Source organism: Eriocheir sinensis, chromosome 32 (genome assembly GCF_024679095.1).
Source record: "Eriocheir sinensis breed Jianghai 21 chromosome 32, ASM2467909v1, whole genome shotgun sequence".
Classification (NCBI taxonomy): domain Eukaryota; kingdom Metazoa; phylum Arthropoda; class Malacostraca; order Decapoda; family Varunidae; genus Eriocheir; species Eriocheir sinensis.
This window is the reverse complement of record NC_066540.1, coordinates 4,758,113-4,780,917: the sequence shown is the minus strand read 5'-3', so window position 1 is coordinate 4,780,917 and position 22,805 is coordinate 4,758,113. Positions and strand designations below refer to the sequence as shown.

Sequence of the window (22,805 nt, the reverse complement as noted above, 5' to 3'; positions counted from 1 at the left end):
TCATGTATGCATATTTTGGCGCGTAAAGCGCTCTGTATGGCAACACTACCAGATATTTAAAGGGCCGCCAGACCGCGCGAGGATTTAAATTTTAAAAAACTAACCTCGCCACGTGACACCCCATTGTATCCCTGGTATGATGAGCCCATAAAGTGAATTTCGAGGAATTAAAAATATTCATCAAAAATAACCCCCCAGACGCTCCCCTTAAGGACTTCATCGGTTGTTATTTCAAAGTTAGGCAATGCATACTCGGGATTTACATTAGTACTGGTGTTGGCTGTCAGTTACTAGTGCACCATCTCTGTTTGTTAGGGGTCCAATTCCACTTCTGATCGCCTTTCTGTTGTTTATGTAACTGAAGAAGGATTTCAGATTATTTTTACAGTTGGCCGCAATAGTTTCTTCATATCTACGCTTTGCCTGACATACTAATCTTTTTACTCGTCACCTGGCATCATAGTAAGGTCTAATGTTTTCGGGCGTGCTTTGCTCTTTCTTTAGCCTGTAAAACAATTTTTTCTTCTTGACTGAGTGTTTAATTTCGCTGTTAAACCAAGGTGGGCTTTAATTAGTGTTACTTCGCTTCTCACACAAAGGGACGAATGTGTTCTGCTGAGTGAGTAAATGATTTTTAAAGCTTAGCCAGGCGTCCTCTACATTGCCGTCATCTGATAGTTGCATTTCTATTAGTTTTCGTCGGATTTCTACGAAGTTAGCTCTTTTGAAATCGGGCACCTATACTTTATTTTCAGTCACTGATGTTTGAGCTCTAATGTCGACGTGGACTAATTTATGATCACAAGCACCGAGGTGTTCTCCTACTGTGACATTACTGACTAGGTTATCTTGGGTCGTTATAACAAGGTCTAGTATGTTATTTTGTCGAGTTGGTTCAGAAACCATTTGGCTTAGATAATTTTCTTCTAAAAATTTGATCATTCTATGTGACTTGCCTTCTGTACCTGAGTGTCGCCCAGTCGATATTTGGGAGGTTAAAGTCTCCTAATATCAGTGAGTCGCTGTTATTAAGTGACTGCCTTAAAACGCTGTACATTTCAAGATCGGCATTGAGTGATTGCCCCAGAGGCCTGTAGGTGACAGATATATTTAACTTGACCTTTGCAATGTTTACTCGCACGCACAAATGTTCAACGTTACTGTCTCCTGGTGTTCTGTCAGTGGGTTGCAAATAGCTTCTGACAAAAAGGGCGACACCACCACCTCTACGGTTTACACAATCTTTGTTGAAGAGTCTGTAGCCATCTATGTTGTATTCTGTACTTAAATCAATATTTGTAGTGTCGATAAATGTTTCGGTTATAGCAATTACGTCAAAATTTTCTGTCAGAGCAAGACATCTCAGTTCATCAAACTTGTTTCTTAGGCTATGCGCATTGAAACTAAGGACTCTTAGGTTATCTTGAAGAGAGAGAGAGAGAGAGAGAGAGAGAGAGAGAGAGAGAGAGAGAGAGAGAGAGAGAGAGAGAGAGAGAGAGAGAGAGAGAGAGAGAGAGAGAGAGAGAGAGAGAGAGAGAGAGAGAGAGTTTGAGAGAGAGAAAGAGTCTGAGAGAGAGAGAGAGAGAGAGAGAGAGAGAGAGAGAGAGAGAGAGAGAGAGAGAGAGAGAGAGAGAGAGAGAGAGAGAGAGAGAGAGAGAGAATTACATAGAAAATCAGACCACACAGACCCCATGGTCCAGGCTAGGTGGTCTGTCCTTAAACCTAAGTGAATCTACACTAATCAGATGGCTCTAAAACATTGCTTTTCTACTCTAGTTAATATTAAGTGACAGTTGAGCTTGTTTTTAAAGGAGTCAATCGTGTTACATTGGACCACTGACGGTGGGAGCTTATTCCATTCTCACGCTACAATGTTGATGAAAAAAAATTTGGTGCAGTCTGAATTTACTTGTCTACATTTGAGTTTTATGCCATTGTTCCTCGTTCGCAAAGTGTCATCATAAACAATTTTGTTTTGTCTACATTCGTGAAACCATTAAGTATTTTAAAACATTCGATCAGTTTTCCTCGGAGGCGATGTTTTTCAAGAGAACATGTTAAGGGTGGAAAGCCTTTCTTCGTAGGATTTGTTGCGCAAGGAAGGGATCATTTTTGTTGCCCGACGCTGAGCACCTTCTAATTTAGCAATGTCCTTTGCATGGTGGGGAGACCAAAACTGTACTGCATATTCCAAGTGGGGTCTGACTAAACTATTGTAGAGTGGAAGTATTACATCTTTATTCTTGAATAAAAAGTTTCTTTTAACGAAGCCCAGCATTCTGTTCGCTTTATTTGCTGCATCGATGCACTGCTGTGAGAATTTGAGGTTTGACGCAATCTTGACCCCAAATCCTTAACGCATTGAAAGCTTTTGAGTTTAATGCCGCGCATTTCGTAATCGAACTTCTTATTCCTTGTTCAAACTTGAAGGACCTGGCACTTGTCTACATTAAAGGGCATCTCCCATCTATCAGACCAAGCTGAAATTTTGTGCAAATCCTCTTAACGCATTGAACGCTTATGAGTTTAACGCCGTGCATTTCGTAATCGAACTTCTTATTTCTTGTTCCAACTTGAAGGACCTGGCACTTGTCTATGTTAAAGGGCATCTCCCATCTATCCGAGAGAGAGAGAGAGAGAGAGAGAGAGAGAGAGAGAGAGAGAGAGAGAGAGAGAGAGAGAGAGAGAGAGAGAGAGAGAGAGAGAGAGAGAGAGAGAGAGAGAGTTTGAGAGAGAGAGAGTTTGAGAGAGAGAGAGAGAGAGAGAGAGAGAGAGAGAGAGAGAGAGAGAGAGAGAGAGAGAGAGAGAGAGAGAGAGAGAGAGAGAGAGAGAGAGAGAGAGTTTGAGAGATATTTACATAGAAAATCAGACCACACAGACCCCATGGTCCAGACTAGGTGGTCTGTCCTTAGACCTAAGTGATTCTACATTAATCAGATGGCTCCAAAACGTTGCATTTCAACTCTATTTAATATTAAGTTGAAGGAAGTGATGGTCGAGCTTGTTTTTGAAGGAGTCAATCGTGTTACACTGGACCACTGAAGGTGGGAGCTTATTCCATTCTCGCACTACAACGCTGGTGAAGAAAAATTTGGTGCAGTCTGAATTTACATGTCTACATTTGAGGCCAGGGGAGACCACGAACCACGTGATAGATGGTTTTACACGTGTGATTTGAACATACGGCGGCTCTGAAACCATACTGAGTCATAGGAAACAGCGCCTTACGAATCCGCGTCATACACGACTTGGCTGTGTGTGTATATATATATATATATATATATATATATATATATATATATATATATATATATATATATATATATATATATATATATATATATATATATATATACACAGTCATCCCTCAAATAGTACGGTTTCCAGTAGTAAGGTTTCAGTTTTATACGGATTGTCATTGATTTTTTTAGGAGTCTTAGATTTCCCGCTCGTCGCACCAAGCAACCATGGTGAGTAGCAACACTGTTTTACCAGACTGCCACCCATGCACATCCCCTCAGTCCATGTGTGTGTACAACATCAGGAACACTGTTTTGCCAGATTGAAACCTATGCGCTTTCCTGAAGTCCGTGTGTGTGCACAACCTCAGCTACGCTTCTCCATTACCACATAACATGAACATGGGACCCAAGAGACAAGCCAAAACACCTACTGAATGCACCCCAAAGCGTTCGAGAAAGGTATTCACCTTGCAGAAAAATTCAGATACAGAAGAAGTTATGTTTTGGTATGAATCAAGTTGCGGTAGGGAGAGCTTACCACGTGAATCCGGGTCCCGCCTGGCTTGCCTTCTACTCGCCGGCCAAAGTTGCCAGTTATGCATTTCCTGCTGTAGTGTTTCCACGCTGGGCAACGGAGCCATCCTGCCTTCCACATTGTCAGCGCGCGAGCCGTGTCATACACTCACACTCTCTTACTCTACCACAGTTTCTATTGCTCTCTAATTCATATTTGAAATAAGATACGAAACAGTAATTGTGGAGATTGACTGCACCTCCAAAATACGACATTACGCCTCCATATTACATAGTTAAGAACTTAAGAGACGCATATTTAAACTACTCCAACCGAATTTTAAATATCCTGACCTCTAACGGGGGGGATTTGCCCTCCTCGACCCTCCCAGCGTGGTAACACTACACTGTGACTGCAGCAGAAAATGCATAACTGGCAACTTGGGCCCGTGGGTAACAGCTGAGCCAGCCAGGCGGGACTCGGATTCCGTAGGAGCGCCCCATGCAGGGGGGGTGCATGGAGTCTCGCGGTTTGAAGCCACTAAACTGTCAGTCGGCCATATTGTTCAAGCCGGAGATTAGTGGCCAAATGGATGTACCTCCATGAGCGGCCGGCCAGACCACGCAGACTGGCAGTACTTGCTTGCCGCTTACAATTTTCTAACTTGTAGTTGTAAAGGAGACCGCACATCTTGGTGATGAATTGTCCTCACCGCATTTCTTGGTGATCATGAATACATTACCGCGCTTCTTGGATATCATGTACAGTACTTTCTTACCTGTTACAGTATATTTACAGTAATAAATTACGAAATTATTTTAATTTCATACGCCTGCATGTTAAAGTGCTGGAAAACAGTAAGAAGAGAAACTAAAAACATTACGGCACTCCATGGATGCGGTACTCTAACTCTAAGGGCAAGCGCCAGGGGGGGGGAGGGGGGGGCATGCAGTCTTGCGGTTTGAAGCCACTAAACTGTCAGTCGGCCATATTGTTCAAGCCGGGGAGGAGTGGCCAAATGGATGTACATCCATGAGCGGCCGGCCAGAACACGTGTCCGCGTGTGACATTTCTAACTTGTATTTGTAAAGGAAACCTCACATCTTGGTGATGAATTGTCCTCACCGCATTTCTTGGTGATCATGAATACATTACCGCGCTTCTTGGATATCATGTACAGTATTTTCTTACTTGTTACAGTATATTTATAGTAATAAATTACGAAGCTGATTTACAGACAGGTGTACGAAGAGATAATGAAACTACTGTTCATGTCTCCTACTGAGGTTAAGATCTATTTTACAGCAGTCATTACCATCACCTTGCCTGACCTTACGTCACCAGTAATCTGACCAAACACTTGAAAGTAATGTATTCATGCATAATGTGCATAAGGGTGGAGGTTCATTCCTCCAACCTTTTCACAAATCAGACACTAACCAGTAATGGCATGGGCTTGGTGGCAGGGTGTGTAAGACGAGGTCAGGTCAGGTGAGATCACTAATCCCTTAATGTGGAATATTTCATCAGGGTGTGTCAGGTGTAAGAACGGGAGTTGGTTTCCTTATTTGTTGTAAGAGCCTCGAAGTACTAAATGAAATGTTAATTATTCATTCGGAGCCACTGCTGAAGTATCTACTAACATATAAGATGAGCCAAGATCACATTGAGTTATTTTTTGGCAAAATCAGAAGTATGGGAGGATGCAATACCAATCCCTCAGCTCGCCAGTTTTCGTCTGCGTACAAGAAAATTTTGACAAGTAATGAAATTGAAGAAGTAGCTCGTGGTAACTGCATACCCTTAGACTGTGTCCCCATACTTACTGCTTCTGGTCATGTACCATCGAGTTCTGTTATCAACAGCTCTTATGCTAAAAGCAGAGTCGCAAAGCAGGATTTAACTTCCAAAACCGAGGAATATGATGTCTTTCATGTGGCAAATAAAGAACCTATTTCTGGTACACTATTTTCCCCTGTTTGTGAAAGCATTGTAAGTTATATTGCTGGCTTTGTTTGTGTCAAATTGAAAAAAACATTGATCTGTGAAACTTGCTGTAATGCCCTAGTAACACGTGATGTTTACAAATCTCATGGGCTGATAAGTGTAGAAAACAAGGGCAACCTGTGTTTTCCATCAAAAGATGTGATAAGCATAAGTATAGAATGCGAAAAAAAATTCAAAGAAAAAGTACTGATAGGCAGCAACAAGCATATACCTACGCAAGCCTTTCAACGTATGCTTGCCATGAAATTATTATTGAAGTGCTGTCAGCTTTTGAAAACAAGAAAGTATTTTCAGATCTGTCCAGTCATATGATGGAAAGTGAGCCTCTAAATAATCATCTGGTTTTACTTATCAAGGCAGTTACTGAAAATTATCTGCAGGTGAGATACAAATATTCATGCAAACAGTTTACATTCAGAAAAACTTCATTAAAAAATGTAAAAAGCAGAGCAACGCTCAATAAACTAATATTGTTTAATGGATTGTAGTATGATTGGTAAGGGTAGCTTAAGTATTTGTTAAGATGCAATAAAGGTTAAGAATGAAAAATTAATTTTATTTCATACGTCTGCATGTTCAAGTGCTGGAAAACAGTAAGAAGAGAAAATAAAAACATTACGGTACTCCATGGATGCGGTACTCTAAGGGCAAGCGCCCTCCATGTTAGGCACGCTACATGCTCGTATTCGTACCTCACGGCTTGAACAATATGGCGGCCGATTTGACAGCTGAGACCACGAAAACTGGCTTCACTCACCAGTACAGCGCGCTCGGGGCTGAGGACCTCTCCACCCTTAATACCTCCATGGCCCCAGGAGTGTTTTTAGGTGGGGCACTAATTTTATACGGATTTTCGAATAGTACATATATATATATATATATATATATATATATATATATATATATATATATATATATATATATATATATATATATATATATATATATATATATATATATTAATCCCTCGTCTATCGCGGGGGTTAGGTTCCAGAACCCCCCGCGATAGGCGAAAATCCGCGATGTAGCGACCTTATATTTATTTTTATTATTTATATATATTTTAAGGCTTTATAAACCCTCCCCACACTCTGACAAATCTTTCCCACACTCCTACTGACCTTTCCCACACTCTTATGAACACTTCCTACGATGTTTCGTTGTTACGACGCGGTCCCAATAAATACTATAATTCTTATTTCGACTTTCGACATTTGCTTCGTAAATACGAACTTCGCGCAGGAATTAGTTCTTTTATATCACAACTAGGTAAATACGGAAGGGGAAAGGGAGGAGAGGGACAGAGTGAGTCATTAAAAAAATACCGATAGAGGATGTAAGAAGGGAGAACAAGGAAAAGGAGTGGAGGTATGAAAACAAGAAGGGTGTGGGGAGGGAGGGACAGTGGGGAGAGTCAGGTCAGGGCTTCAGTCAGGACATGACCTGACTCTCACTTCCGCCCCTCCCTCCCCACACCCTTCCCATTTCACCTTCTGTGTGTGTGTGTGTGTGTGTGTGTGTGTGTTTATATAATCTAATGGAGATGGAGAAAGGGAGGAAGAGTGAGAGATAAGACTAAAGATAAGAGGGTGTGAGAAAAGAGGAAACAAGGGAAATGAGTGGAGGAAATAAGACGGGAAAAGAAGAGGTAGGGAGGGTTAGGTAAAGGTGAGGAAAGTGGGGGAGAGAAAGAGTGTGAGTGGGAGGTAAAGAGTTAAGAGAGAGAGGTAGGGAGGGTCAGGTAGAGGGTAGGAAAGAGGGGGAGAGAAAGGGTGTGAGTGGGAGGGAAAGAGATTAAAAGAGAGAGGTAGGGAGGGTCAGGTAAAGGTGAGGAAAGGGGGAGAGAAATGATGTGAGTGGGAGGGAAAAATATTAAAAGAGAGAGGTATGGCGGGTCAGGTAAAGGTGAGGAAAGATGGGTAGATAAAAGGTTTGAGAGGGAGCGAAAGAGATTAAAAGAGAGAGGTAGGGAGGGTCAGGTAAAGGTGAGGAAAGAGGGGGAGAGAAAGGGTGTGTGTGGGAGGGAAAGAGATTAAAAGAGAGAGGTAGGGAGGGTCAGGTAAAGGTGAGGAAAGAGGGGGAGAGAAAGGGTGTGTGTGGGAGGGAAAGAGATTAAAAGAGAAAAACTGGGAGGGAGGTGAAAGGAAAAGAAGAAAAAAATGAGAAGGAAGGAAAAAAATACGGGGACAGAGAGGGCTAAGAAAGAAAGGAAGTGGAGGAGAAATGAACCAGGGAAAAGACTAACGGCGCAATAGGCCGGTAGGTGCTTATTTTGGTGTGTTCCTACTTACGTTGATTTATATCGTTTTCATTTTTTAGACTAGAAAATGCTTATTTTACTGATACGATACGATACAATTTAAAAATCCGCGATACAGCGAGACCGCGATAAGTGAACCGCGATATGGCGAGGGATTAATATATATATATATATATATATATATATATATATATATATATATATATATATATATATATATATATATATATATATATATATATATATATATATATATATATATATATATATATATATATATATATATATATACAGTACCCTCCCGAGTTTCGCGCTTGCTTCGTTGCGAAGCTATAGCGCTAAACTCGAGGATCGCGATACTCGGGGTATTGAAAACAATGAAAAAGCACTTTTTGGTAATGGCAGCACAAGCCGCGACAGCCCTTACTTTAGCAGACGATGCCATGTTGATACAGGGCAAGTGCTTTGTTTACATTGTGGATGTGGATACGGGCAACAGACCTTGGCCGTGTGTGACGCAAACCAGGAAAATTTTGAGTTGCTGGTTGCCCTAGGTGGCGCCAACGCGGTGTGAAGAAAAAAGCCCTGTGTGACACCAGCTTACGGATAACCGTGAACTCGCTCCTGGTTGGGTGTACGGGCGTTGCCGTAGCCCCAACGGTTGGACGAAAACGGCCATTGTGACACCGCCTTAAGGCAGTGAAGCCGCTGATAGGATGCGCGTTGGCGATGACGTCATCGGACTCCCAGCAAATCACAAGTGTGTTTTCAGGATTGTCAGCCAATCGTAAGGCAACCGCCTTCAACTGCGGCTTCAAAACGACCCGTTCTCTCTCTCTCTCTCTCTCTCTCTCTCTCTCTCTCTCTCTCTCTCTCTCTTGACATAGCCACAATGTTTGGAGGATTTTAAGTAGACGTGACCCGTACGTGTCAAAGCAGCGCGAAACTCAGGGTGATAATGAGCGAAAGTCGGGATGGTAAGAATTCAGGACTAACCGCGAAACTCGTGGATCGTGAAACTCGGATAGCGCGAAACTCGAGAGGGTACTGTAGGTACACACACACACACACACACACACACAGGAGGTGGTGGAGGCAACCAGTGTCCAACAAATGAAGGAAAGACTGGATGAATGTAAATATGGAGACGAAACTATTAGAGCTTAACTCGGGCCCAGTAGACTACAAATAGGTAAATACAAATACGTAGGTACACACACACACACACACACACACACACACACACGGCCCAGTAGCTCAGTGGATAGAGCGTCCGCCTCACAACCAAGAGGACCGGGGTTCGATTCCCCGGCCGGGTGAAGATAAGTTGGGTTTATCTTCTTTCACGTGTAGCCCCTGTTCACCTAGCAGTGAGTAGGTACGCGACGTCAGGCAAGGAGTTGTGACCTCATTGTCGCAGTGTGTTGTGTGTGAGTGGTCTCAGTCCTACCCAAAGATCAGTACTATGAGCTCTGTGCTCTTCCGTAGGGGAACGCCTGGCTATCTCGAGAGACCCACAGCAGACCAAGAGGTGAATTATACACACACACACACACATACACAAAGGATCAGCAAGTCACACTCTGCAATACTCAATCATTAATCCCATGAATTACCTCTCTCTCTCTCTCTCTCTCTCTCTCTCTCTCTCTCTCTCTCTCTCTCTCTCTCTCTCTCTCTCTCTCTCTCTCTCTCTCTCTCTCTCTCTCTCTCTCTCTCTCTCTCTCTCTCTCTCTCTCTCTCTCTCTCTCTCTCTCTCTCTCTCTCTCTCTCTCTCTCTCTCTCTCTCTCTCTCTCTCTCTCTCTCTCTCTCTCTCTCTCTCTCTCTCTCTCTCTCTCTCTCTCTCTCTCTCTCTCTCTCTCTCTCTCTCTCTCTCTCTCTCTCTCTCTCTCTCTCTCTCTCTCTCTCTCTCTCTCTCTCTCTCTCTCTCTCTCTCTCTCTCTCTCTCTCTCTCTCTCTGACTAATCCCTTATAATATGTTATCTTTTCCTCCACTCAGGCCCATGATCCCTTCAAGAAGAGGAATGTCACACTTCTGAGGAAAGGGAACGAATCATATCCTATCTCCTTAGGACATGTTTGCCAATTTGTAGAAACCATTCCATGGTTAATATTAGCGAAATAGAAGTTAAATAATCCAACTTTATTTTGACAGCACAGTCAGCCTTTCACCAATGTGATTTTTACTTCTGTGGTTTCACCACTTTAGCTCTGAAAAATATCCAAATTGAAAACTTACAAACTTGAGTCACACATTTCTTTCATTTTTTACAGGTGAACAGCTACCCCAAATTAATATGCCCAGTTGCCCCACCCCTCATCTTACATGAGACCCCTTGTGGGGTCTAGCTGCCTAGAGGGCCTCCTAGCTTTCAGTTCATCAGTCAAATGCTTTAGTAATAATCTTGAACCCTTATCAAATTGTCAGGTGAATTCCTGAGGAGGGAATGTGAATTTATTGAACTTGGTAGCTGCGGGGACCATGTTTCTTAAAGGCTCCTCTAAGCGAATTAATGAGAAAAATCATCACTCACACAATTCATTATATATATATATATATATATATATATATATATATATATATATATATATATATATATATATATATATATATATATATATATATATATATATATATATATAACAGATATCAACGCATTTGTAATCAGTTGGTTCATCCTCTATTTTGGGGGGTTTATATCAAGCCAAAAATTCTGGCCTGTTACTGGAATGCGGTAAAACCACAAATTTGGCATGTCACTGCTACCTGGTTAAATAAAACAGGGACCTCATGGCCTGCAGGGCAGTTCTGATGGCAATTTGGCAGGAGGCCACATTCCTGAAGGGAAACCTTTATTATCATTATCCTTTTTAATTTGTATTACTAATTTTAATAATAATAATAATAATAATAATAATAATAATAATAATAATAATAATAATAATAATAATAATAATAATAATAATAATAATAATAATAATAATGATAACAGTATATATTTATCCACACCATCAATATCTCCAACACCCTGTTCCCTTTAGGTGTGTGTGTGTGTGTGTGTGTGTGTGTGTGTGTGTGTGTGTGTGTGTAATTCACCTCGTGGTCTGTTGCGGGTCTCTCTCGAGACAGCCAGCCGTTCCCCTACGGAAGGAGCTCAGAGTTTAGTGACCAAACTTTGGGTAGGGCTGAGACACCTAACACACAACACACTGCGACAAGGTCACAACTCCTCGCCTTATGTCGTGTACCTACTCACTGCTAGGTGAACAGGGGCTACACGTGAAAGAAGATAAACCCAACTTATTTTCACCCGGTCAGGGAATCGAACCCCAGTCCTTCTGATTGCGAGGCAGACGCTCTAACCACTGAGCTGCCGGGCCGTGTGTGTGTGTGTGTGTGTGTGTGTGTGTGTGTATTTACCTAGTTGTATTTACCTAGTTGTGAAATACAGGAAAAGAGCCTTACTAGGCTCGTGCTGTCCCGTCTCCATAACGGTTATTATCCAGTTTTGCTTTAAATTCATGAATCGTTTTTGTACGTACAGTCTCCTCGTCAAGTCCGTTCCATGTTGTTATGCTTCTGTATGGAAAACTGTATTTCTTGATGTCTCTCCTACAGTTGCTCTTCTTCAATTTCTTACCATTGCCTCTTGTCACACTTGTCACGTACCACTAGGTCTTCCCTGTCCAATTTCTCTAATCCCTCTTGTATCCTGTACAATGTTATTAGATCCCATTCTATGTAAATCTCCAGTGTTGTTAGTCCCAATTTCTCCAGTCTTTCTTCATAAGTACGTTCTTTCAGAGTTTCAGGTAATTTAGTCACTGCTCTTTGTATTCTTTCCAACTTTCTAATTTCTTTCTTCAATCTAGGTGACCACACTAATGCTGCATATTCCAGTCTTGGACGTATCATCGATGTTATTAGTTTCTTCACCATTTCTTCATCTAAATATGTAAATGCTGCTTTTATGTTTCAAAGAAGATTGTATGTTTCCCCAGTTATCCGGTCTATATGTTTTCCAAAGGATAACTTGTCTGTTATGATCACTCCCAGATCTTTTTCTTCAGCTTTTTCATGATTCTTTCATTACTCAGAGAGTAGTTCCCCAATATTCGTCTACTGCTCTTACCAAACTCCATCACACTACACTTCTCTGTATTGAATGTCATTTCCCATTTGCGTGTGTGTCTGTTCTGTTTTCTTGGTCTCAACAGCAGTGTGTGTGTGTGTGTGTGTGTGTGTTATTTTCATCAGTTAACTGCTACAATCACGGAATCTTACCTACGTAAATTAATAAAATAGTGGCAGTCAGTGACGCGGTCTATATCAGATGAGCGTTTCTTGTTAACTGCTGAGCAGCCTCGATCAGGCTGAGAGTTGAGGGTGGAGACGCGTTTGAATACTGCAGGAATCAGACACGTTCGGTACAGGATGTTTCATGTCTCGTTGGGTATGTTTTCTCCAACATCGTCTAGTAATTTATCTGAATGATCTACATAATTATTTAATCAGGCGAAATATAAGGAAATATAACATTTTTACACACAAAAAAATCCACGTTAAATGAATATTCCCGCCATAATAACTTAACCCATAATGCTTGCCTGAAATATTCGCTCTCAAGAGCTCCCATAAAAGGCGATTTCTCCCAAAATTTGTGGGAATACCCCACGAAGTAGCAAAACTGCCCTAGAAGTCCCACGGCAGTAACGGACTGGGATCGCCAAAGAGGCCGCTCAAGAAAGCCTACAGGCGCTATAGGGAGCATCTAAAAAAATATATATATAAAAAAAAGCTTCACAACAACATTACACGTTAAATGATTACGTAAAGGAGTCGGAATCAGAGGTATTTTTGCCGACCCCGATTCTGGCTGAAAGTAGCCGACTCTACCGACTCCGACTCAGAGTCCACACCCCTGTCAAAGACACTGACCAAATTTTGTAAGTCACTTTCATTTTCTGTAATGAGCAAGGTTTCATAAACAAATAAGATTGAATTCAGCACTCACTTTCTCCCCTCAACATACATTTTTACTTCAACTTCCCCAACTTTGCCCTTTATTTCTCTCATAACACCATCCATATAAATACTGAACAACCATGGACACACCCCTGCCTCAAGCCCACTTTTATCTCAAAATGTTCACTTGTTTCTCCACTAATTTTGACACATGCGGATGCATCCTCATAGAAAGACTTTATTGCATGAAGCAGTTTTCCTCCCACACCATATATCTTTAAAATGTCCCACAATGCCAGCCAATCAACTCTGTCATAAGCTTTTTCTAGATCCATGAAGGCAGCGTATAGTTTTTTCCTTTTGCTAATATTTTTTCTACTACTATCCTGAAGGAAAATACCTGATCCACACATCCCCCTCCCTTCCTGAAGCCTCCTTGTTCTTCACTGATTTTCTCTTTTGTAAGTCTTTGTACACCCTCTATTATGACTTTTCCATATACCTTTCTGGGTATTCTCAGCAGACTTATACCTCTATAGCTCCCACACTCCCCTCTCCTGCCCTTCCCTTTGTAAACTGGGACAATGATGGCTTTTGTCCAGTCAGCTGGCACCCCCCCCGTCCCATGCCACTTCACATATCTTGTCTATCCATTTAGTAACTACATCTCCTCCACACTTCAAAATTTCTCCTGCAATTCCATAGATTCCTGCAGCCTTTTCATTTTTTAATCTTTTTATTGCTTGATTTGCTTCTTCATATGTTATACTTTCTTCTTTATATACTCCTCTACCTCCACTCAAAATATGGCCGTTACAACTGCTGGACGTCCATCTTCAAAATTCATTAAGTTTTTGAAATATTCTCTCCATCTCTCTTTCACAGCTTCCCCATCTTTCAGCATCTTTTTATTCTCATCAATAACTTCATTTATTTTACTTGGGGAGATATTTTCTGCATTTCTTTCGTTTTTTACTTCTTTCCAATATGATTTTCTGTTTCCTTTATATTTTTCACTTAGTCTCCTTCCAAAGTCTTCATCAACTCTCTTCTTATTTTCTTTTATTGCTTATTTTAATTTCATTTTGCATTCTCTATATTTCTTTTTCCTTTCCCTTTTTACTTGCTCAGCCACATTTCTTTCTAGAATTTTCTTAAAAAGTTCCCTTTTCTCTTTTACTATCCTCCTTATCTCTTCTGTCCACCATGAATTTCCTTTTCTTTTTCCATCCCTCACCACTTTCATCCCTAACACTTTTTTTGTTGTAGTTAACATTACTTCTTTAAATGTTCCAAAAACTTTTTCAATATCTGTACTATTGTTTACACTTTCCCATTTTTCACTTAAGGCCTCTTTTTTTTAATATATATATATATATATATATATATATATATATATATATATATATATATATATATATATATATATATATATATATATAATTTTTTTTTTTACAGCAGAGCAACTCAAGGGCAACAAAAAGATGTGAAAAAAAAGCCTGCTAACTGTTGCTCTCATATATAGTGGTAGGTATAAAGTGGCCAAAAAGAGAGGTTACTTTTGGATGGAGAGGTGCCTTGATACACTCTTCTTGAAAGAGGTTAAGTCATAGGCAGGAGGAAATACAGACGAAGGAAGACTGTTCCAGAGTTTACCAGTGAAGGGGATGAAAGAATGGAGATGCTGGTTAACTCTTGCATAAGGGGTTTGGACAGCATAGGGATGAGAATAAGTAGAAAGTCGTGTGTAGCGGGGCCGTGGGAGGGGGGGAGGCATGCAGTTAGCAAGTTCAGAAGAGCAGTCAGCATGAAAATATCGATAGAAGATAGAAAGAGATGCAACATGGCGGCAGAATTTAAGAAGTAGAAGGCTGTCAGTAAGAGGAGGAGAGCTGATGAGACGAAAAGCCTAAGACTCCATTTTGTCCAGAAGAGCTGTGTGAGTGGAGCACCCCCAAACGTGAGATGCATACTCCATACGAGGGCGGACAAGGCCCCTATATGTGGTAAGCATCTGTGCGGGGGAGAAGAACTGGCGGAGACGATACAGAACGCCCAACCTCAAGCAACCTGATTTAGTGAGAGAGGAGATGTGAAGTTTCCAGTTGAGATTTTGAGCTAAGGATAGATCGAGGATATTTAGCGTTGAAGAAAGTGACAGCTGAGTGTTGTCGAAGAATAGGGGATAGGTGTTTGGAAGATTGTGTCGAGTTGATAGGTGGAGAAATTGGGTTTTTGAGGCATTGAAGGATACAAGGTTTCTTTTACCCCAATCAGAAATGATAGGTCTGAGGTTAAGCGTTCTGCAGCCTCCAGTCTGAAGTCTTGTAATTCCTGTTGCGATGGCCTTCTTTTGAAAAAAGTTGAATAATGCAGAGTGGAGTCGTCAGCGTATGAGTGGACAGGACAGTTTGTTATGGAAAGAATATCATTGATGAATAACAGGAAGAGAGTGGGTGATAGGACAGAGCCCTGTGGAACACCACTGTTGATAGGTTTAGGGAACGAACAGTGACTGTCTACCACCGCAGAGATAGAATGGCTGGAAAGGAAACTGGAGATAAAGGAACAGAGAGAAGGATAGAATCCGAAAGAGGGGAGTTTAGAAAGCAAAGACTTGTGCCAGACTCTATCTCTATGCCATTTCATGGTTATACTCATCTTTTTTTTTTTTTCCTGTAACTTTTCTATCTTCAATATTTCCTTTTTTACTTCACCTTTCTTTTCGAACACCCACTTTTACTTCAGCCTTAATTTTGCCAGCACTGCAAGATGGTCAGTCATCAAACATTCCTCTTACTAGCTTTGCATCACAGATATCCTTGCTAAGTCTTCCATCTACTGCCACATAATCAATCAATCCTTTCTGCTCATAATCTTCCCCCCTCCTCCATGTGTATCGGTGGATATTCTTGTGCTGAAAGAAAGTGTTTGCTAGGAACATTCCCCTCTCAGCACAGACATCCACCAGGCACTCTCCATTTTCATTCTTCCCAGGTATCCCCCATTTTCCCACCACATCCATCACACATTCATCATCCACTTTAGCATTCATATCTCCCATCATAATAAGTTTTCTTTCTTTCTCAAAACTCTTCAAACATGTATTCACTTCCTCCCTAAAAGCTTCCCTTTCCCTCAGTCCTTTTTTACTTTTTACATTTACTGGTGCATAAATACACACCCATGCATACTTTACTAAACCTACTTTTCCTATCACCCACACAATTCTTGATCCCTTCCACACATAATCAGTCACACCTTTCCACACTCTTTCAGACATTACATTAGCACATCCTTCCTTACTCCTGCCTCTATACTTTTCATCCATCCCCGTCCATACAACCCCCCCAGGCACACCCTCCCACATACCCTCTCTACCATCACTCACACCAGTTTCTCTAATATGCGTTTCAATCACTCCCAACACATCCACTCTACCATTCACAAAATTTTCAATCATCACTCTCCTCTTTTCCTCATCACCTAATCCATTCACATTAATAGACATCAGTCTCATGCACTCATGCACTCCCTTTTCTTCTGCCACACTTTGGCCATGGCTCCTGCCTTCAAAACTTTTGATAAAAGTATTAAGCCCCTATTACACGTATCCGGTTTCCTACGGCGCCGTCGGTCGCGACGCTAGCATATGTTCAAACCGGAGCGTGTGATAGCAAATCGGCCGTATGAACGCTCACCCACGGCCGGCCGGATGAACTTTCGCCAGTACTAAAGTTGGCCGTACGGCCAACCTTCAAACAGCACGCTAGAGCAATAGCAACGAGATTGTCGTCGAGAGAAGGCATGTCACTCCTCCACCACATCCAGTGCTACACTGACCCACTTGCCACCGGCCGTTCAAATACGTGTAATAACTCTAGCCGTAGGCCAGAATTTTCCTACGGCGCCGTAGGCCAGGTTGGCCGTAGGAAACCGGATACGTGTAATAGGGGCTTTAGAGGCTACCAATGGGTGGCCAGTCCGATGTGGTATCATGGAGACTTGCTCCTCATCAGGGCTAAAAGGTTCAACCCCTCAGGGTATACTAATGGTGTGCACCACGTGAAGGTGAGGATGAGGTAGGCTACCCTCCCAGTCAGAAGGTAGCTGTGTTGCTCTCTTTCCAATACCCAAAAACAAGGGGGCTCTACGCATAGGCAAAAATGCACCTCGGATAAACCTCATTGGTTACGACACTTGTGTCGTAATTACGAACTTCACGTGTAAACTGCTATGGGATTCAGAGCAACCATTCACTGTTTTTTGGCATTAACTTTTTACCAGTGTCGGATAAAGACGATAGTTTGTCAGAATATGTTTTACACCCCAACTTAATTTTTGACAGTATGCTTTAGTACCTATGTTTGATGATTAAGGTACTTATTGGAGTAAAATAAGCATGCGGAAGCCAGAGCTGTCTCAATTTACAGTTAAGAGTTCAGTCATTCCATGACGTTAAACACGTCATGAGGCTCCGCCCACCAAGATGTGTTTTTAGAGGCTACAACGTGAACACTGACAGGTGACTTGGTATTCGTATCATACCCGAGGGTTCACTGTTGTCAAGACTGACAAGCATGTTCTGCAGTTTTTGTGCGACTGATTTTGTGCTTCAGCTTGTCACTCTGTTTATAAGTGAAAAGACCCATGGCAGGACTTGTAAAGCTTAAATAGGTAGCCAGATCATAGAGCCTATTGTGGGTGAGGATTACGCCATAACATCCATCCCCACAACCTCCCCTACCAGTTTTTTCTCTCATATTTTGATGAATGATAATTTAAGGGACTTTATCAACGCGTTCCTAGTTAACCTCTTCTCTACCACCGGTCCGAAATGTGTACCCCGGCCACATAAAAAAAGTTTCTCCTATGCACCGCTGCAGGCAATATGTACCAGTGGCAACATCATTTAATATGGGTTTTATGGAGGAAACAAAGGTTTCTAATACGAAGGTTTGGGTGTTTCATGGTGCAGGTAACTCTTGATTTACGCGAGTATTGTGTCCTTGAAGAGGTCGCATAAATCAAAAACAATGTAAATCAAACAAGAGGTAGGTTTGTACCTTTATTGCCTACTGTATCACTCTGACTCCTCTCCCTCTCGTGGTTCCTCCTCTGGCTGCCCTTCCCCTCGTGGTAGCACAGCAGCGAGGGTGTTGTTGTTGTTGAGTTGCGTGGCAGGGTGGGTACTGTATTGTTGTTCAAGTGGCGCGTGGGAAGAACTGAGCTCAGCTGTGTGGCTGCAGCGCCGTGTGAGTCCAGTTACATGAGACATCTGGTGGCCACTCCATAAAATATCGCGTATAAGTGAAAAAAAACGTGTAAATTAAAAATTTATTTGGATTTTGGACCCCGCGTTATTTAAAAAACACGTAAACCAAACTCACGTAAATCGAGAGTTAGCTGTATAAGAGTTGGCACCTGCACCCAGCCTAAATCTAACAACTCATGCCTAGTGAAAAAAACTGTATAATGTCAATTAAATTGTGTCAATTGTGATAAAAATTACAGCAAATAATGCAAACAATGATGTCATTGTTGGCAGAGGTAGAGTCTGGTTATGAATAGCCAATCATCTGTCATGGTGGGCGGAGTCTCATGACGTTAGAGTCCGCGTCACGTATTCCACCACTGAACTCATCACGGTGAGTGTAGCGGCTGTGGAATCGCCTGCTTATTTTCCACCTATGATTGCCTGAATGATCGACATTTGGTACTAAAGCATATTGGCGATAATTAGATAGGTGCGTAAAACATACCCTGGCAAAATGTCATCTTCATCCGACGCCTTGTTAAAAAGTTGTTAACAAAAAACAGTGTAACATTGGGTCTGAATTTCATAGTAGTTTGCAGCCGTGGCAGAAGAATACATCATCACACGGCACTTGACCGAGGAAGGAGGCAAGCTCATTTCACACTTTACACCATTTTGGTTTGGTTTGTTCTTTTTTCATTGATTTTGGCCTTCATTATGTCTCCCAAATGTAAGGCAGACTCTTTGAGAAAGCGCTTCGAGGAAAAGGAAAGCCATCACAATGGAAGTGACAGTTCCTTCTAACAAAATGTGTGTTTCAGCTTACATACAAAATCATGATATGACATGTCATAGGAATGGAACTTCACCGTAAGTCGAGGACCACGTGTCATTAATATTGCAGGCCTGGCCATAAGTGCGAGTGGTCAGAAGTAACATATGATGTAACTCAAGAACTACCTGTACTTTAATATATCATTGATATTTTAATTGGCAACAAAGAGTCTTCAATAGTTTCTAGCACATCTATGCTCTAGCCAAGTATCACCAGATAAACTTGAGTCTCCAGTGGCAAAGATAATCCAGAAAATACAGGTACGTAGTCCTCTTATGACGAGGTTCAGTTCTGACAGGCAGGTCATAAGTCGAATTGGTTGTAAGTTGAAATTTATATTAAAAATAAAATAAAATATCATTCAAATGTCCTGCCAAGGATAGAGTGGCACGACTCGCCCACTACCCTTCCCCGTTAGCCTGCCTGCCCTCATGCACTTGTCTCACCCCAGTCCTGCGGTTAGTTCACCCTTTAGCCATGAAACATTGTGCAATGTTACAAAATTGAGCTGTCAAGTTTTGCTAAGATGGCAGAATTAGCCAAACACTCCACCAAGCTGAAACTTGTAAACGGTGGAAATAAAAAGGTAGACTTACCCCACCCTTGATTGGCTCATACCTAGCCGACTGGCATCTGCTAGATCCAGGGGTAAGCTTGTACAGCAGACTGTAGACCTAAAAATTGGTAGAGTAGTGCCTAGCAACTACAGTGTGAGTAGTGTACTTACACCTGGAGTCACAAAGGCAGCTGAGGGAGAAGCTTGGGTGGACTGGGCCAGTCCACCCACCCTTCCCCCCTCCTGCCTTACCTCACCCTGACTGGGGTGGAGCCAGTGTGTGAGGACAGCAGCAGGGTGTGGGTGTGGGTGGGGGAGGAATGGGGGCACTGTGTCAACAGAATGCAGTTCTACCCATGGCAAGATATTTTAAGTGTCAACTCATTATTTAACCAAGTATTGCTAATATTATTGGCCTGGTTGTAAGTGCGAGTGCTCATAAGTTGCATGTTGTAACTCAAGGACTACCTGTTTTGCCAAGTATTATACATCCTTGAGTTAGATGTTTTCCTTGCTTTTATGGACCTTAATATAACAAATTATGGCTTCAACAAACTTTTTTGCCTTTCCAGTATGTGCGGGGATTTACCAAACAAGTTTGGCAATTGCAGGATTATAGTCGGTGGTGGGCTGGCCAAGAAAGTACATGCACATCAGTCAGCGTAACATAGTGCCAAATGTGTAATCATTGTTTTAATTTCCCCGTATGGGTGTGGAACTTTGATGACTGCATGTACGTAACTATACAAAATGAACTGTGCAGTAAAGCTGTGGGAAAGATGGTAACATGGAGGGATAGAAGCAAGCAATTCAAGAGTTTAAAAGAGCAATTAACATGAATATATGAATATAAAAATAAAAGATAGCAAGGGTAACAACAATGCAACAAATTTTCAAAGGCTCAAGACAGTCAGGGAAGAGGAACTGATAGATCAATTGGAGGATAAGAGTTGACGTGGCACACTGGTACTGCTCCCACACACTCACACACCTGGTCTGAGAGATGCATTACCTAATTGCTTGTTGACAGGTGACTCAGGCATATCCACGTCCACTACAACGCGGTACTTTTGACCCCGCACAAGCAGGGAGCCACGAACTGGGTCTAGCACTGGGATGATGGCACTTGGGTTGCTGCACATGCCTGGTTCACTGCCGCAGGACCTGCCAGGAATTAATTTTCATGTAAGAACATAACAAGTCTGCAAGAGACCAGGCAGCTTACACAGGGCAGCTCCAGTAAACCTTACACCACCTATCCTCTCTGTGCATGAATTCATCTAACCTTTTCTTCAAGGTATCTATCATTTTGGCACTCACCATTTGCCTAGCTACAAATCTGCAAATTCAGGTTTGATCCTGGACTAGGCAGTTGGCACCCAGCCCACCCAGCTATTCATCCTCTCCTTTCATGCTAGTCAATGAATGGTTCCCTTAGGAAAACTGTGGCAACCCAGATTTTACACCTGCCCTGTATCCTGGGGTACTGGGTTCTTACCCACCACAGATGTTAAGGGCTGAGGTGTCATAGATGAGAGCCGATGCAACACACAACTATAGCATCCATTCACAACCTGTACCCACATGTGGCTGTCAAGCCTGTTCCACTCATCCATCACTATTATGACCATAAAAACATAACGTAAGGAGTCTGTAAGAGGCTGCTTGGCCAATACAAGGCACTGGGCAGTTCCTGTTAGTCTAACCCCACCTTACCTCACTATCCATGAATTTATCCAACCTCTTCTTGAATGTATCTATGGTATTGGCACTCGCAACATGACTGCCAAGCCTGTTCTACTCATCCGTTTACTAAACCAATTCCTTTGTTGAATCTGAATGTATCTAACTTAAAACCATTGCTGTGTCCTACCTGGCTCTTTTACAACCTAAAACCTATTACCATCCCCCTTATTAAAGCCCTTCATCCATTTATAAACTTTGACCAAGTTTCCTCATAACCTCTGCCTTTCTAGAGAATGCAGATTTAAATGCTTCAGTCAATCTTCATATAGCAAGTTTCTCACCCCTTGAATCATTTTTCTCATCCTCCTCTAGACAGATTCTAACATCTTGATATCCATTCTATAGTAGGATGACCAGAACTGGACCTCACAATCAAGATAAGGCCTCATTAGTGCTGGGTACAGAGTTGTTTGATTAAAATAAAAATTTAAATCAAATGATTTAAAAAAATCATTGACTGAAATCAAGATATAAATTATATGATTGTTTTTTTAAATGTCATTTAAAAAAATTATTTAAATCTTGATATCTTTGCAAGACAACAATATAAAAGGAAAAAATTAAACACAGAAAACACTCAAACTTTGATATCAATATTTTCCCTGTCAACTTGCTAATTTTCATGAGCTGGTTAGATTATATCACTCAAACTTATATATATATATATATATATATATATATATATATATATATATATATATATATATATATATATATATATATATATATATATATATATATATATATATATATATATATATATATATATATATATATATATATATATATATATATATATATATATATATATATATATATATATATATATATATATATATATATATATATATATATATATATATATATATATATATATATATATATATATATATATATATATATATATATATATATATATATATATATATATATATATATATATATATATATATATATATATATATATATATATATATATATATATATATATATATATATATATATATATATATATATATATATATATACATCTTCAATCAGCTACATATGATCTGTCTACTATTGTCCTTGGGCAGAACAAGACATTGACTGCCTTTCTGACAGTATCATACTGAGGCAGAGTGATGGTTTCAAAAGTATTTTGCAACTTAAATCCCATGTTTTTTTTTTTTTGGTTTGTTTTTTTCCAAATCATGAGCTAAAACATTTAGAATGTGTGCAGTGCAACCATGGGTTAGCAACTGTTCATTTGGTTGTTGTAATTGTTTTCTCATTTTGTTGACACAGGCTGCATTAGATGCTTAAGTCTGTTGTCATATAGCAAGTTTCTCAACACTTGAATCATTTTTTATTCATCTCCATGGTCAAGTGGTTAGCTTGCCTAGCTACAACTCCATGGACCCGGATTCGAATCCCACTCT

The 22,805-nt window shown here is 40.9% G+C and overlaps 1 protein-coding gene across 7 annotated transcripts in view; it reads right to left on the bottom strand.

Annotated features, from left to right (window-relative positions):
* The window catches only part of LOC127006075 (seipin-like), a 148,372-nt gene that overhangs the window by 54,547 nt on the left and 71,020 nt on the right, over positions 1 to 22,805 (bottom strand). For 6 of the 7 annotated variants that reach the window (XM_050875560.1, XM_050875561.1, XM_050875558.1 and 3 more), the window contains one exon: positions 20,630 to 20,802. In XM_050875560.1, the coding sequence (XP_050731517.1) occupies positions 20,630 to 20,802 (173 nt within the window). The remainder of the gene's footprint in view (positions 1 to 20,629; positions 20,803 to 22,805) is intronic. The other variant, XM_050875557.1, reaches the window with a different exon arrangement.